Source organism: Macrobrachium nipponense, chromosome 48 (assembly GCF_015104395.2).
Source record: "Macrobrachium nipponense isolate FS-2020 chromosome 48, ASM1510439v2, whole genome shotgun sequence".
Taxonomy (NCBI): Eukaryota; Metazoa; Arthropoda; class Malacostraca; order Decapoda; family Palaemonidae; genus Macrobrachium; species Macrobrachium nipponense.
Window position 1 is genome coordinate 6,198,050 of NC_087223.1, and position 16,566 is coordinate 6,214,615.

The 16,566-nt window shown below is 38.3% G+C and overlaps 1 protein-coding gene across 4 annotated transcripts in view; it reads right to left on the reverse strand.

Moving 5' to 3' along the window:
• Window positions 1–2,921: 2,921 nt before the first annotated feature.
• LOC135205005 (uncharacterized) overlaps window positions 2,922–16,566 on the reverse strand; it is a 113,304-nt gene continuing 99,659 nt past the window's right edge. For 2 of the 4 annotated variants that reach the window (XM_064235235.1, XM_064235237.1), the window contains 8 exons: window positions 10,784–10,926; window positions 9,487–9,672; window positions 8,460–8,813; window positions 7,706–7,815; window positions 7,356–7,479; window positions 6,447–6,603; window positions 5,657–5,935; window positions 2,922–5,297 (listed from right to left, as the gene is read on the reverse strand). In XM_064235235.1, coding sequence (XP_064091305.1) covers window positions 4,524–5,297; window positions 5,657–5,935; window positions 6,447–6,603; window positions 7,356–7,479; window positions 7,706–7,815; window positions 8,460–8,813; window positions 9,487–9,672; window positions 10,784–10,926 — 2,127 coding nt within the window. In that variant the 3' untranslated portion in view covers window positions 2,922–4,523. Of the gene's footprint in view, window positions 5,298–5,656; window positions 5,936–6,446; window positions 6,604–7,355; window positions 7,480–7,705; window positions 7,816–8,459; window positions 8,814–9,486; window positions 9,673–10,783; window positions 10,927–15,743; window positions 16,176–16,566 lie in introns of those variants that run through there. The other 2 variants (XM_064235238.1, XM_064235236.1) reach the window with 2 other exon arrangements.

A 16,566-nucleotide genomic window follows, 5' to 3' on the forward strand; every position in this document is an offset into this window, starting at 1 on the left:
TCGGTATGTAACCTGTATCATACATGTTCAATAAAGGCTTCACTGCGGCGCTGCCTTCTCAGGCTGTAGTCAGAGCGATCTTGATATTTCCGTACAAGGACGTGATATTGTAATTATATTATAATGGGGAAGTGGGCCAAGTATGATAAGGCTTTTCAAGCAGCCTGGTTAAAGGATCCATTATTTGAAAAATGGATTGAAGAATTTAAGACTGACAAAACAAAGGCCTACTCATAAAACAGATTTGAAAAAGCATGGTGAAGCAACAAAACACAAGGTAAACATGTCTACAGTATGTCCTAAGCAACCTAGCCTTAAAGCTGTTTCAAAGGTAGAGAAAGTTAAAATCTTTGAGCTTAAACTTGCAGTTTATGTTGCTTGTCATTCTTCTATTAATACTGTTGATCATTTATGTGACTTTTTAAAAGAATAATATCCCATGCACTTCAAGTTCAGATACAATGAGATTACATAGAACAAAATGCACAGCCCTTATTAAGAAGGTATTATCACCAGAGCTCTTAAATGACCTGGTATATTGCTTGTGCCAAACACTTATGTGTATGCGTTCGATACTATAGTAAGAAACACAGCAGGATAATTTCTCAGTTTGTTGGACTTATTCCAGTTACCAGTACGACAGCAGAAGCTCTGTACCAGCACATCAAGAGTTATTGACATCAATTCTAAGAATAAAAACGAACCTTGAATTATCGGGAAAATGTTGTGTAGGTTTTGAGCCCAGTAGGGCTATGCTTAATTTTGACTCCTCAATATACAACTATAAACAGGAAGAGAGTGATGAAAATGAGGAAGAGTTGGTAAATGAATTAATATTCGAAACCTAGTAACAGAGAAAATGTTGATTCCTTAATAAGAAGTAATTCAGTTTTGTTAACCTTTCCCCATTAAGTGAAAATTATTTTATTTAAACAATTCAAGCATTTTGAGTTCAGTTTATTATGTTTTCAACATGTCATACCAAGTGGAAAGAAAGTTTATTTTTCTAAGAAAACAAGAAGTTCAGCCTTTTTAGTTCAACAGAAATAGTTGGAATTTTCACCCATCTGAGAAGATACAGCATTTTAATCATAGCACCCTTGAGTAAAATACATCATATTGAAGGTAAGTTTCACAGATAGGTCTCTGAGGTTGATCTATCTCTCTATTTATCAATATAAATATGTGGTATATTTCAGTATAAGTCTTGCTTGATAATTTTACAGTGTTATCATAGACTTCACCATTGGGCTACTTTTATTTCAAATCCGCTACTTTTGAAGCTAGTACAGGCTATTTTTCCCAAAATAATCTGGCAACCCTGCAGTCAGTGAGTCAGTCTGTGATTAGCAGTCAAAGAGGACAGAGATAAAGGCAGAGTCTATTGATGGTCAGTTATTGTTTTGCGATTTGATTGATTTTGATATTGTATAGTTGTTGTGCATGTGTCTGTCTGGTTGTTGTTGAGCTAAAGAGTGTCTGTTGCATTTGATTTTGTGTTTTGATGTTTGTGAATTGTTTGTTGGAGACAGTGTTGGCAGTTGTTTGTGTGTTGATTTGTCGCGTTGTCTTTGATGTTGTTGTGTATCTGAGTTGTTGTATGATTTGTTATGTTGTTTTCGAGTTGTTGGTATGTGTTTACGAAGTGATTGTTGTTGTTTTTTTTTCTTTAGTTCTTGTCTGTCTTTGTGTTTTGAATTCAGCTGTTGTTGTGTCTCGACGACTGAGGTGAGTACATGAGTTTGAGTTTTGTGTGTTCTGTGTCTCGTTAAGACAAATGTCCTGCGTAATTAGTGTCGTAAAGGAGTAAGTGGGGCTGGGACGAACTATTTGTCAACCGTGTTCCATAAAATAAAAGTGGGGAGATCTTGTTGCTTGCTTTTGCTTTGCTTGTGATCCAGCCACAATACAGGTACAGGATCCAAATCAATTGTCTATGGTTATGTCCATACCTGTATTGATACAGTTATAGGATGCAAATCAATTGTTTGTTTATGCCCATACCTGTACTGATACAGGTATAGGATCCAAATCATTTGTTTATGTCCATACCTGTATTGATACAGGTACAGGATCCAAATCAATTGTTTATGCTTATGTCCATACTTGCATTGATACAGGTATAGGATCCAAATCAATTGTTTAAAGTTTATGTCCATACCTGTATTGATACAGGTATAGGGTCCAAATCAATTGTTTATGTTTATGACAATTATCTGTATAGATACAGGTATAGATTTCAAACCAAATCAACCTTGTATCATACAGGAATATAAATTACAGGTGCGTCTGATTCACAGGCAGATGAACAAATGCTCTGATTACCAAAAGGAGATACAAAGAATCACAATGAAATCGTTCATTATAAAATAATCAACTCCAATTATTAAATGAAATGTCATTGCAAGTCATTATCTCAATGAACCTTCATTAACTGGACAAAATTATATTCATGTTTCTTGTGTCCTCATGAAGAGAGACTTCCTTTACTCTCTCTCTCTCTCTCTCTCTCTCTCTCTCTCTCTCTCTCTCTCTCTCTCTCTGTCAAGAACAGCTGAAATGTACTGCTACGTTCGTTCTCTCTCTCTCTCTCTCTCTCTCTCTCTCTCTCTGCAGATTTTCTATGGAAAACTGAATAAGCTAGGAAATTCCAGAGCCTGCTTGTAGAGGGTTAAATCTATAACTAAATCTAACAGCCATGGGTTTACTGATCTCTACGAGCAAATGTGGGAAGAGGCAGCTTGACAGGTATCACTACCATTTAAAACGAGAAGGGATATGTTTTACAGTTAGCTATTGATCGACCAATATAAGCTAGACCACTGATTTACTTTCCAATTACCTTTAGTTACTTTCAAAAGCCACTAATTACTTTTAATAACAGACCATCCTATCAAAGGAAAAACAAAATAATCTCTATTAAAAAATTCTTTTCTCTTTTATTATGTCACAAATGCAAGGGTTTTATATTTACATTTCTGGTAACTAAATGGGAAAAAAATTGCTAACACTACATTGAAATTAACACGTCTAAACAATATTACAGTAAATTTGTACATTATGTGCAACATGATTCTTGAGGACTGTACCTTTTTAAGTGGGTAGAAATTCACTTTAGTTGAGCATATTATTTTGTAGTTTGGCTCTAAGTTACGTTAGGTTAGGAACAGTTAGTTTGCTCCATACGTTCTTTCAAAGAATTAATAACATTTTCAGTTTTTTTAAAATATTCTTATGAGACGAACCAGTGTTCTTAATAACATGCACAACCAAAGTAAAATTTTGCTATTTTGAGATACGTTGGTCAAGTGATTACAGAATTAAATGTCTTTGCTGATACAAAACTATGTACACAAATGCAGAATAATGACTGATTGTTTTGATCCATGTAGCAGAGTACAGCTAATTTAACAGCTATCTAGGTTTAATTACAATAGCAGCCTCTGGCAGTTATAGTATTCTTGTATATAAGGTGTAAATGCTATATAAAAATGCATAATTTCCAATCCTCAGTGAAAAACGTCAGCTTTGAATTGTATGAAAACATACAAACTCAAATATCACATAGATGTATGGCAAGCTGACTCGTAGTGTTTCTCAAAATATATTTTCAGTGGTGCCTCTCTTGACTGGAATATTCAGACACATGGTAGAACTTAAATTATGCACAAAATATTGTAAATTTGTCCAACATAATGATTCGTGGGAAACATATCTTCATTGTATTATTTTTTTAGTGATTTTCATGACAGAAAAAAATACAGAAATCAATAATTTACTGATGATTTGGATGAAAATATAGTTGTAACCTAGAAAGGACATTATCTAACCTAACTTAGGACTTCCAAAACATCATTAAAATTAATTGTATCTTCCATTTTTCTGTCAAAATGAATGTTTACTGGCACAGTGATGCGCAGAACTTCAGTCTACTACATGTTACAAATTAAACTGAGATCTGCAATTGTGAATATTTGGAGTTATGTTTATGTCAGTGATATCTCATATCGACACTAAACTTAAGGATTTAGCTTGAATGAGCTCACGGTAACTATGGAGGACATCGTATATATAATATAATATAATAATAATAATAATATTGATAATAATATTAAATTTATGTCCTGAACCATTAATGTCATGACTCCAAAACACTTGGAATTTAGTGTGACTAAAGCAGCATGGAATGTTTCAGTGTTGCCATCACAGGAAAAGATGGCTCAGGAATATTGCAGTGTTGCCATCAAAAGCACACAGTAAAATTCTTCTGGAGTGCTATAATTATCACAATAAATAAAACATTAACGGAATGTTGAAGCATTGTCATGAGAAGACACTACACTACACTGGACCTAATCCTGATAAGTCACGTTGGTTTTGGATAGGTATAGGCTTTTGAATCACTTCACTAGATTTAAACACAATTATGGGACCCTTCAATTATGAGGCTTATGTTTTGGCTATTTTCTGACATAATCATTCTGCATTTCAAATTGCACATGAGCAGAGGTTCCCGGAGATGCTCAACACCACTGCTCGTGAGCGCGCGAACTCTTGGCTGGAACGCTGAGCGTGGAGGTTCTGGAGGCCACCGGCGTCGAAGGCGTTTGATGGTGATAGTGACTGTGGCTGTGACGATGATAGTCTGGTTGATGGTGCTTGTGAGAATAGGACGAATAGTGAGACGTGCTACCCGGGCTGGTGTATATTTCCGCCCGGAATATGTCGTTGTCTTGCCCGTCTATGCGGTCCGATTCCAGGTGGTAAGAGCTGTCTGGTGAATGAGACCTGTAATTCCCTCTCCTCGGCAACGCTACTTCCTGAACCGACGTTGTTGAAGCAGCAGCCCCTTGAGGACTGGGTCTCCTGCTGAGGTGCTCCCCTGTGGTGACGGGGCTTCTGCTGCCACCATTCACAACCATCCTGACACTTCCGTCCCCGCCGTTGGAGAGGCGATCGTTAGAGAGACGATCGTAGCTCCTGTCCCGGGTGGAGTAATGCGAGCGCTCCTGGAGCCTGTCGAAAGAGTGCTCCCGGCTCCGGTAACCCAGGAGGCGATCCTGGTCATAGGAGGTCGCGTGAGGGACGTAGTCGTTCTCCTGAGAGCTTAGGTCATTGTCGTGAGAGTGCCAAGTATGCACGCCGTTGCTGCTGCTTCTCGCTGTGGATGCGCTGTTGGACGACCTGGAGTTGGTGGGTAGTTCTTCTACGCTCTGCATGCTCGTCGTTCTCTGCAAGCTCAGTCGTTCTGGCTTCTTTGGGGGGACTGGCTTTGTTCTGGAAGGAGGTCTTGAGTCCTGGAAGGAGGATAACGTTAGAATATTACTTTGTTTTCAGGCGGCAATGAAGGTTAATCAAGGGAAAATGGAAGTATGACATAGTAAAATAATAAATTTGAAAGTTGGTAACTTTCCCTTAGGTAGATAAAGGTAGATCCTGGAGAAAATGATAAGATATCTGACATATAAATTTAAAATCGAAGTTGACCATTCATTTAACGATTATTGTTCATACAAAGCTAGCTTTCCTTAACCTGTAACTCTACTTTCTTATGTGCAGGTCTAAAAAACAGGCATCTTCATAACCCCCATTGAGCCCACCCCTGAAGGAATATAGAAAACAAATAAAAAAATGGAGGTTGGGTCCTAACTCATACCTCATTCTTTGATTCTGGCCGAGGAGAGAGCATCCTTCTTCTTTGGTCAGCTGCTGAGGTAGGCCTGGAAGTGGCATGCCCTAGGGTGTGGTGTTGCCTACCCATAGGACCATCTGAGGGTGAGGAACTAGGAGAGGAGGACATGGAGGAGTCCGGAGAGCGAATCCTAGGCAAAGTAGGATACTGCTGGGCCCTCTCCACCCCTCCGTTGCTCACATCTGGACTGGCAACTGCGAGTTTCTGGTCCCCCTTCTGGAAGACCTGGAAGGGGTGGACAAGCTTTTGGGAAAACAGTTAGGTTCCAGGGGACAGAGTTAGATTCAAGTTAAATAAGACCTATTGTTACAATGTCTTCCTTTTGAGGAGTTCCTCTGAGTTCTCCCCAGGGAAGTTTTGTATCTTACGTGACTGCATTACTTGGTTGAGAGGCATAGACAGTAATTTCTCTAAATGATCCTGATATTTTATCCTGAGTTTTTTCGTAAAGATTACTTTGCTTGAATGGAAACACCCCTTACTCTGAGTCTACCTCTAAAGCTGACCAATGTCTTTCAGCAGAGGTTACCAATGCATATGTCAGCTGCCTAAAAGATCATGTATTGAGGCTTTACGAAGATATAATAACAAACTACTTTGTAGAGACTATGGCAGGAACTATAATAGATTTTCTATCTCTGCTTAGGGAGATATCCCCAATCCTGTATGACAGGAGAAGAGGTTCCCAAAGCAGCTCCTACCTTTACCTGAATAAAAGCTACTTAGAACATCCTTCTAAACTTAAAACTCTTACCTGTATGACAGTAGCCCCTGGTTGAGAGGTCGTCACAATGGCTTCTCCTTCAGATTGTCCAAGGGTGGCTTCTCGAGTCTTCTGAAGGGATATTTGTAGCTCTGACACTTGTTCCTCCAGATAACTTATTCTGTGGTTGAGACGAGTGTTGTCGCTCCTGTTAAGAATGAACAGATCTGTGCTTGCATGAATGGAGACCGAAGAATGTAATACAGGAACAGAACCTGGTAGGAATCTTGAATGAAATCTAGCTATTTTCATCACACGAAAGTAACTCATGATCATAAAATGGTTAAATATAAGAAAGTAGTAATGATAAATTCAGTGAACTAAGGAACCTCCATAACGAGGCTATAATATTGACAATTAAAAGCCACAGTAGTGTTAAGAATATATCTTTGTACAATATTAAAAATGACTAGGAGAGACTTTTGGATACTGCTTCGTATCCCTCTTCAGTCCTACTGATTGCAAAACAATGGAGGGAGTGTTACAGGAGACTATCTACAAAGAGCACAAAGGGTTAATTAAAGGCCATTGGGAGTGTCACTATTCAGATCAGTATCCGAAAGTCTCTCCTAGTAATTTTTAACGCTACAAAAATATATTTTTAACACTACTGTGGCTTTTAATTGTCGATAAATTCATTAATACATTTTTAAAACCACACACACCTGCCGTTTGTGTTCGAAGAAAATCACCTGTTACATCTGACTGTTCAATCTAAGTACGTTATCAGTGTACATCCTCATTTTTCGCATTGATATACGCTCCATTTTTAAAGGAACAGAGTCCTCCGATTTTACCAAAAGAAATAACTATAAACGATTCAATCTCACTACATGTACCCAATTCTTACTGATCATATTTCTGCCCTCAGACAGGTACAACCTAACCTAACGACCTTACTTCATTGTCTCCTTCTCCTTCAGTGCTTTATCAAGCCGGCTGACCAGATCCTTGATCTCGCGTGACCTGTCTTCCAGCTGCTTTTCGGCTCTTGCGTCTGACCTCCTTCCGCACGTTCCAGTTCCTGGTAGAAAGAGGTTTATTATTATGATTATATTAACCTTTAATCTTTGTTAATTCTTGGCAATATCAGTCAATACTGCTGTTTATGGAAAGGTCCAAGGTTGAAAATTGGTGCTATTAAGTATTTTTTATCAATAAACAACCTTTGAGTAGCCATGCTGTTTCTCTGTCTCTTTTTTTAGTAAGGAACACCCGAGCAATTTAGAGCAAACATTTCAGCATCTAACCTGGATTTGGTCTTGCTATGACTAAATTCAGGTGAGTCGAAGCAGCCATTAGTCGAGTTACCATCTCGAGTCCTCCTCCGACCACGTTTGACCCGTTAACCTCCAGCAGCCTGAGAAGAGGTGAAAGGGTTGATTAAGCTATAAATCAATGGGGCACATTTTTTCTCACAACCTCCAAAAGCCTGCACAGAGATGAAAGGGTTAACTAAGTTACAACGTCACTTTTTTTGCCTAAAACTTATTTGTTGTTTTTGTATGATTCAGTAGAAAGCCCTACATATTTTCTTGAATTGAAGTTATTATAATAGTAACTTTCATATAACAAAATAAAGCTGGAGTTTAAGTTTTAGGATTAGGGTGGTGTTAAGTAAGGCAAGGTCAGGTTATGGTAGATTAGCCCTTTTTTTTCGTTGCTGTAAAATGTCATAAAACTTAGTTTTTTGGTGAATTAGATTACAAGAAACCCAACAGGCATAATGTCTATTACTCTACTTAAATTTTTATTGTAATATCACTCAATAAGATCAATAGGTGGCACTCCTCACAGGGTCCCTGGTGAATTGGTGGCTTTTCCTAGTAGTTCTAGCATAATTTTGATCCAAATCATAGCTGCAAAGGGCTTTTAGTATTGCTTATAGTATGCTGAGCTGGATATGCTAAAGATATCAACTCCCTTTGAAGCCTCTGTCAAGTTGACAGGCCTTCTCTCGCAGCCCAAGGAGACCCATCTAACTTAAAAGGAACCCTTTTTCACCTGTCTCCCTTCTTGAGCTTCGTGTCCTCAGCCGCCCAGTCGATGACACAGCCCATGGGAGGCCTTGGTATGACGTGGAACGGCGGGTTACCAGGAGTGTGAGCTAGGCTAAGCGTCACCAGGTTCGCTCCACCTAGGGCGGCCCCTCCCCCCGCTGACGACATGAGGGCGTGCAGGGTCACCTTGGGGCCCTGGCCCCCATTCGACGAGGTGGAAGAGGAGGACGTCGAGGAGGTGTTCTCCTGAAGGCGGGCTCCCAGGACGTTCGATTCCTCCTTCAGGTTTAGGATGTTGAGTTCCTCCCTCTCCAACTCGTATTCGAGTTCCGCCGCTCGGATTCTGACGTCGATGTTACTGTAAGAAAATGGAGGATTGTATAGTGAAGTCATTCATGTAGCCAAGTAGTACCATTCTATTATAGCCAAAAGAGCTTTTCAAACAGTCATAAAATAATGTTTTTCATCCATTATACATAGTGTCATCGAGGATTGTATAGTGAGGTCACTAATGTAGCCAAAAAGTGTCATTCTCTTAGAGCCAAAGAAGGTATTTAAAGAGACTCAAGATAATGTTTCTCATTCATTATACACAGTACCATCTCTCCAATAATCCAGTTACTCTTAGGGCTAGAAGCATACTAGATCTAGTCAACCATTTACAAACAGTAACAAATACTTCCTCTTTGCTAATAGCCATTGAGTTGCCCCTCACTGGAAGTTGCTCTATGTGCAACAATCTTGTTTGGTCACAAAAGGTAAGGTTGATACAATCACCAAATGAAATATGAGACTACAAGTCTCTTCGATCTGAACAAGAAGAATAAGTCTCTGTACTTAACAGTACCTGCTTCTGGATGAAGGTTGTCCTCATGAATAGGCCTATTCCTACTCTACCTTCTTCACAGGGCACTCCAGCCGGCCCTACAGAATGTAATTCAAGACAACCCAATCATGAATAGGTTTATGCCTACTCTACATACCCCACAGAACACTCCAATCAGACAACCCAATACAGAAATCCAACTTACTCTGTAATATCAATCTTCTCCAGTGCCAGTTTCAAGTTCTTAATGGCTACCTTCTTGGCGTCCATCTCTCCCTGGACCTTCGTCAGCCTCTCCTGAATGGTCTTCTTCTCTGCCTCTGTCAAGACGCCCCCTCCCTCTCCTGCACCCCCAACTGTGCCTCCTAAGTTGGTGATTTGGGTCTTCAACCTGAGGAATAGTTGAGAAGAAATAACAATCAAAGAATCAAGATGTATAGGTCTTAGAGACTGCACTTAGACGGCTTCTAAATGTATACACAAGAGAGAGTAATATCCCCAATCACCATCAAAGATAAAGTGGGGTTGGGGAGGTCCTTTACTTAAAATTAGCAAATAAATAAGGCACCAGTTGTTAAATACAAGTACTTGCTTCTAAGTTATTTTGTTCATAGTATCACAGCATCAGAAGCTGAAGAAGGGAAAAAGGACAGTGTTATATCTCGGAAGTGATATATTGGTCTCCTATGATTTGGGGTCACAGATTGTTTTTAATGATTAGTATATTAATTCAACAGCTTGATTCAATGAATTCCTATGAATTGGGATCACAAATATTCCTAATGATAAATGAATTACTCTTAGAGCTTAATACATTTATCATCTATGATTTAAGGTCAGATTTTTTTAACGATCAGTAGATTGGTTTGACAGCTTGAAATAATGAACTCCTCTTTTTTAGGGTCATAGATTTTTTTGAACGATTAAATTTTGGAGGGGAGAAAAATATCCTTAAAAGTTATCTATTTCACCCAGGGTGAAAGAATGGCATTCGAAACTTTGACTCGAATGGAATGCGTGTAAGGAGTCTCGATAATATTCCCCAAGGGGCCAAATTCCTTAGAAGTATCGCCTGGAGGGAAAGACATTCTCGAAATATATTGCTTTGAGGGATTACGTGCCTAGAATATTTACTTAGCGAGAGAGAAAGAGAGAGAGATTACAATGCATTACCGAATGGTTTAGAGCAATATTTCAATTTCATCGAGAATCACTAACATTATTTCTTAACAGAGAGAGAGAGAGAGAGATCAGCATCGTCTTAAACTGAAATAAAAAACAGACGAGCACCCCAGAATTCAACAATAGCTCGCAATTGAGTGCAACGATGCATCTCTCTCTCTCTCTCTCTCTCTCTCTCTCTCTCTCTCTCTCTATTCTAAAGAAAACACTTGAGGACTTAACTTCACAGCAACCAAGATGGAGTCTCTAAACAGACAAAAAAAAAACTTCGCGTCCCATTTTGGGAACCACTTAACCCACTGAACCCTCATCAAACTTACGACTGAATGACGCCGTCCTTGTCCCTGAGAGCCTGGTGTAGACCGTCTAGCTCGCGGACGAGGTCCCTGGCTGCCCTGGGTAGAGTCTCGAGTAGTGCCTCCCGTCGCCTCTTCCAGCCGAGAGACACCTCGATGCTCGCCATCTGGAAAGGAGGCAAATGGTGGAGACTGTTAGAGAGGACAGAGAGGATCTTGAGTTGAAAGAAAGTCAGTCTGGCACCAGGAGGAGAAGGAAGAGTGGGGGCAGACCCACTATTGTTACCTGTACAGAAGAATCACAAGTCATTATTCCCACAAGTGAAAGAGACATCTGTCTCGGTGACTGTTGTAATTTGAAGAGAATATTCAATAGGTTATGAGTGGGTATGACCGTCATAGAAATATCATCCTCATTAGAATTCATAATTGTGCCATAGGCCTGAATGAGTCATCTATGTGAGGGAGAGAGAGAGAGAGAGAGGGTGTCTGGAGTGTTGTGGCATTCTGGAAAAGTCTTTGGGAGTCAGGTTGCTTCACCCACACCCTTTTTTTTTTCTTGACACCAGCTGGTACGGTTTCAAACCGGGTGGACTTGTGGGTGGTAGACTGGAGGTGAACTTTGTCCCAGCTATCATGAGCTGAGCGATGTACCACTCATCCTTGGCCCCTATCCTAATGTACTGAGATGCTAATACCACGTTTCAGTTTGAATACAAGACGCCGCTGTCGACACTCAGTGTAAAATGGGGCTGTTGAGCCAACTTTCCTTTATGGGAGTGAAGTATGATCATTGACTTTGAATGTAAAAGAAACAAGTTAAAAATGTGCCGAAGTTTCTTCAGCGCAATTGTGCATAGCATATTATCAAGGTCATGGAAAATAGATAAATCTTTCTCTGGTCTCAGCATAATACAGTTTGAGCCACCTCCCATGAAACTTTAACCACGGCCTGGTGGTGTCCTGGCCTATATCGTTGCCAGAAGCATGATTATGACTAACTTTAACCTTCAATAAAATCAGAACTACTGAGGCTAGAGGACTGCAATTTGGTATGTTTGATGATTGGAGGTTGGATGATTAACATACCAACTTGCAGCCCTCTAGCCTCAGTAGTTTCTAAGATCTGAGGGTGGACAGAAATGTGTGAATGGACAGACAAAGCATCTCAATAGTTTTCTTTTACAGAATACTAAAACGACTGAACTATTTCCTAAGTATAGGTAGATAGGTAATTAGGCAAGTATGAGTAATATGGAGGAGTCTAGAAATGGTTAAACTGTCTGCATTTGTGCAAGGATGTGTTATGAATTGGTCTGCTCATGTGGAAAGAATGTGAAACAAAGGGTTAATGAAACGGGTATACAATTAGAAAGCATTTAAATATGAGAATTTATGTAGCTCCCCAGAAATAGTAAAAACATCAGCATCTACAAAAGGAGGCATTGGGGCGATTTGAAACAATCTGGCCATGTGGAGAAACTCGGAAAAAAAGGCGTGATCCGACCTCCAGCTTACTTGGGACTCGTGCGAGATTTTCCCTTTACGCACAAGTTGTAAACATTATATTCCCAACTTTTAACGTAAATTGAAAAGTGCTAAAATCTACGGTAAAATAAAGCATTGTTTCACCAACGAAAATCAAAATACAATACGCTCTATTTGATTAGAAATAATTGTTCTGTACTGTTTAACAGCACATTATTTATTTTTCACATTTTCATTCTAATAAATAAACCATAAACATCCTGTCCTGAAATTCCTGCATCTTTAACTCAACTCAAAACACCTTTTTCAGACCTTCTTAGACTCTTCCGTAGACCTTTCCTACCCCACCCCCGAAAAACAACATCGACAACAAAGTAGTTTGTAGGCTTACTCCCCGAGTAAGCGACACGTTAATTCAAAAACTATACACTCAGGAAGTATCGGGAAGGAAATAGGAAAGAAAGAAAGAGACCCAGAATACACCGAAACCATACAGCTGTCATACGGTCAATAAATATTTCTTGTAACATTTAGGTCACTGGGAACTTACTATGGCTTAAAGGAATTATCTGTAGCGGTTCTAGTATTACAAATGAGATTAAATTAGTAGTGGAATCTTTGAGACTGACTGAGTAGGTTAGGAATGTCTTGTGGGGGACTGAATAATAATAATAATAATAATAATAATAATAAATAAGAATAAGTAATGAATAATGGAATAATAAAATTAATAAGTAAAATGATAATTATCGAGACCTGAAAATAGAAATAAGAAGGATATTTGGGATATGGCAGTGGAAATTGTACCCATAATCATAGGAACACTAGGCACGATCCCAAGATCCCTGAAAAGGAATGTGGAAAAAATAGAGGCTGAAGTAGCTCCAGGACTCATGCAGAGGAGTGTGATCCTAGAAACGGCGCACATAGTAAGAAGAGTGATGGACTCCTAAGGAGGCAGGATGCAACCCGGAACCCCACACTATATATACACCCAGTCGAATTGAGGACTGTGATAGTCCCCCCACCCCCTCACCCCCACCCCACCCCCACCCACCACAGCAAATATAATAATAATAATAAGATTCAATGCTATGGAATAAATTTCATAGTTTTGTTTTGTTGTTACTGTCATTAGTGAAGTATGAAAAATGTGAAAATGATGACAAATAGATTACATTATTATTATTATTATTATTATTATTATTATTATTATTATTATTATTATTATTATTATTATTTTATTATTATTATGTTGTTGTTGTTGTTGTTGTTGTTGTGGTCTGTAGAAATGGTAATAGTGGTTGTTGTAAAAGTAGCTATTATTATTATATTATTATTATATTATTATTATTATTTATTATTATTATTATTATATTACATTATTATTATTATTATTATTATTATTGAAATAATAAATGGTAACTTCAAATCATTCAAAAAATTTTGGAAAATATTAATATTATTTTTACACGAATATTACCAATAAGTACATTCAATATACCATTATACTAAAATAAAAAAATTATATATATATACATACATATATATATACTTTTTTCTTACCTCGAATAAAATTGTCCACGTTGTAATCATTGAACCGAATAAGGTTAAATCATCAAAAGACTAATATTTCAGCATGAAATCCTTTTTTCCATATTTCTATTTCCCATCTTCCATATTTATTTATTCATTTGTTACTTTAAACGACATACACTTCTTAAAGGAGTAAATTCCCTTCAGAGAACTGTTTATAAAATATTGAAAATGATTTAATTCTGAATTTACAGGGATAAATTGCTTTTAGTACAGAATTCTGTAAATGAAGAATAACAAATTACGAAGAGTAGAAAAGCAAATTTGTACTAAACAACTAAAAAACGAAGCAATTAGCACTAAAAGCTACAAAAAAAGCAACTTAACGATAAATAACGCACTGAAATCAAGCAAATTGTTATAAATAACGCAAAAAATTATATAAGCACCACTACATAACGAAAATATGTTGTAAATGAGCACTAAACACCGCAATATATTAATAGAATCAATTGCAAAAGCACCAATCTAAACATAAAGCCAAAAACTTCGTTAAAAAATAAAAAAAAAACTCACACAAATATAATAAGTAAACTATACAAAAAAACGAAAGAATAATTAACATAAACAAAACACGAAAAAAACAAAAGACAATCGAGTTTGATCCCAATCTCTCAAACACGCACCTCCGTCCGCCCCACCACTGATCACAGATCACCGATCACTGATCACTGATCGCACTTTCACCCTCTTTAGCGGTGCGTGAGCGTTTAAATGGAATGTAGACACACACTTAAGCGCGCCTACGCCTAACCTGTGTGAGCGCGCGCGCGTATGGAACACGTGCTCTTTTGATTCAGGGGTCCGACAGAACCTATAATAAAATTATATTGGTCTAGTTACCCTCTCACTTGAGGTCAGTTCCCGTTTTTTGTTGCTTTTTAAGCCTTTAGTATGTGTAATATGATATATCAATTGTGTCTTGTATATGTATATATTTATTATAGAACTCTCTCTCTCTCTCTCTCTCTCTCTCTCTCTCTCTCTCTCTCTCTCTCTCTTATTCAATGTTTACTGCAATTAGTTTCACAAGTGTGTTAGACCAATCACAAGTGTGGGAACAATTTTACAGAAGGGTTTACGGCTCTCTCTCTCTCTCTCTCTCTCTCTCTGTTTGCTGTAATCAATTTTTACAGGTGTGTTAAGCCAAGCACAGGTGTGGGAGCAATTCGGAATAATTTACCAGCTCTCTCTCTCTCTCTCCTACCAGTAACAAATATTACTGACATTTCATAATGATATTTGCTCCATCACTTTTCATGTATAAAGTCAGGTAGCAATCTTCTCTCTCTCTCTCTCTCTCTCTCTCTCTCTCTCTCTCTCTCTCTCTCTCCTCTCTCAATTTAAGAACATCAGTCTGGTCCTCCCCTAATTGTGGGATCTTCATCACTCACGGCCAGAATTGACACTATCACACTTGAATGATCTTTTTAAATTACAGCTATTTCCGCCCTGATGAAGAGAGAGAGAGAGAGAGGAGAGAGAGAGAGAAGAGAGAGAGAGAGAGAATCCACGTGTAGCTTAGACCTCCCCAAAAACGCTAGTTAACTGATATACCTAAACTACTACTTAATTAAACAAATAAAATTAAAAATAACATTTCTAAGATAATTCAAAGTGACATTTCTCCTAAATCAATTATGCAATTATGCAATTATCAATTACCAGTTATCCTGTTATTCCATTATCCCATTAACTCCCCCCTACACTGCACACGATAATCGCACGATAATTACAGATAATTACCAAACGGATTCAATATTTTACTGTATTTTAATATTTGCCTCCAGAGGTGTAACAAAATACATATTTTTTTAAGCCAAAAGGGGTAACTGGAACCCACTACTTCCTGTCATGTTTACCTGTGTGTCACACACACACCTGAGATTCACATTCTCACCTGAGCACCTCTTTGTTTACTCTTGGCAACTCTTCTTCTTCTTCTTCAAATGATTCTCTTGAATTCAAGTCTTCGGAACTTGGAAGAAACTGGACGTCATTAAGATCAATTCTTGTTTTCATTATTTATGCTTATTTTTTCCCAGGTGGAGAATTGGCCCACTTTTTAGGCAAGTATGAGAGATATTTCACTGGGTTCTATTTTTGAAATGTGTTTAGATTCGTTTTTTCAGAATTTTATGGGGAATTGAAGCAGCTGTACTTTTGGGATTTACTGAAACAGTAGGCCTAATTTTCCACTCATAAATAATCTTGAATATTGGGTTCTTCACTTCTTAACAAAAACCAACACTTTAACTCTCTAACTTAACCTTCTCTCAAACAAATGAAGTCTGCTACACCACTTTTCAACACCGAAACACCACGACACTGAGCCATGAGGGACTGAGACACACCACCAATATTCCCTCTCCTCCTCTGTCCTAAAATGATCGCGGTTGCCAGATAGTGCTTTAATGCCCCCAGGGCAATCTTACTTCCTGGCCGCGTTCAGTTGACCCAAGGAGATTTGGGCCGGTTTGCGTTGCGTTCATATCACAAAACGATCTATATCAGTATTGTATTAGGACATCATTAGGACGATGTAGTAGTGTTTTAATACATCAATGATGTTTTCATGTTCACTGTTATTGCTCAAATTACAGCTGCTAATGACAGTTAACATTATTTTCACGTGACGCTTTTAAGCCATCGAGCAAATCACGAACGAAGGCGAGTGAACGCGGCCTTCCTTCTCCTAGTACCTCACGCTCAAAGTTTTTTAT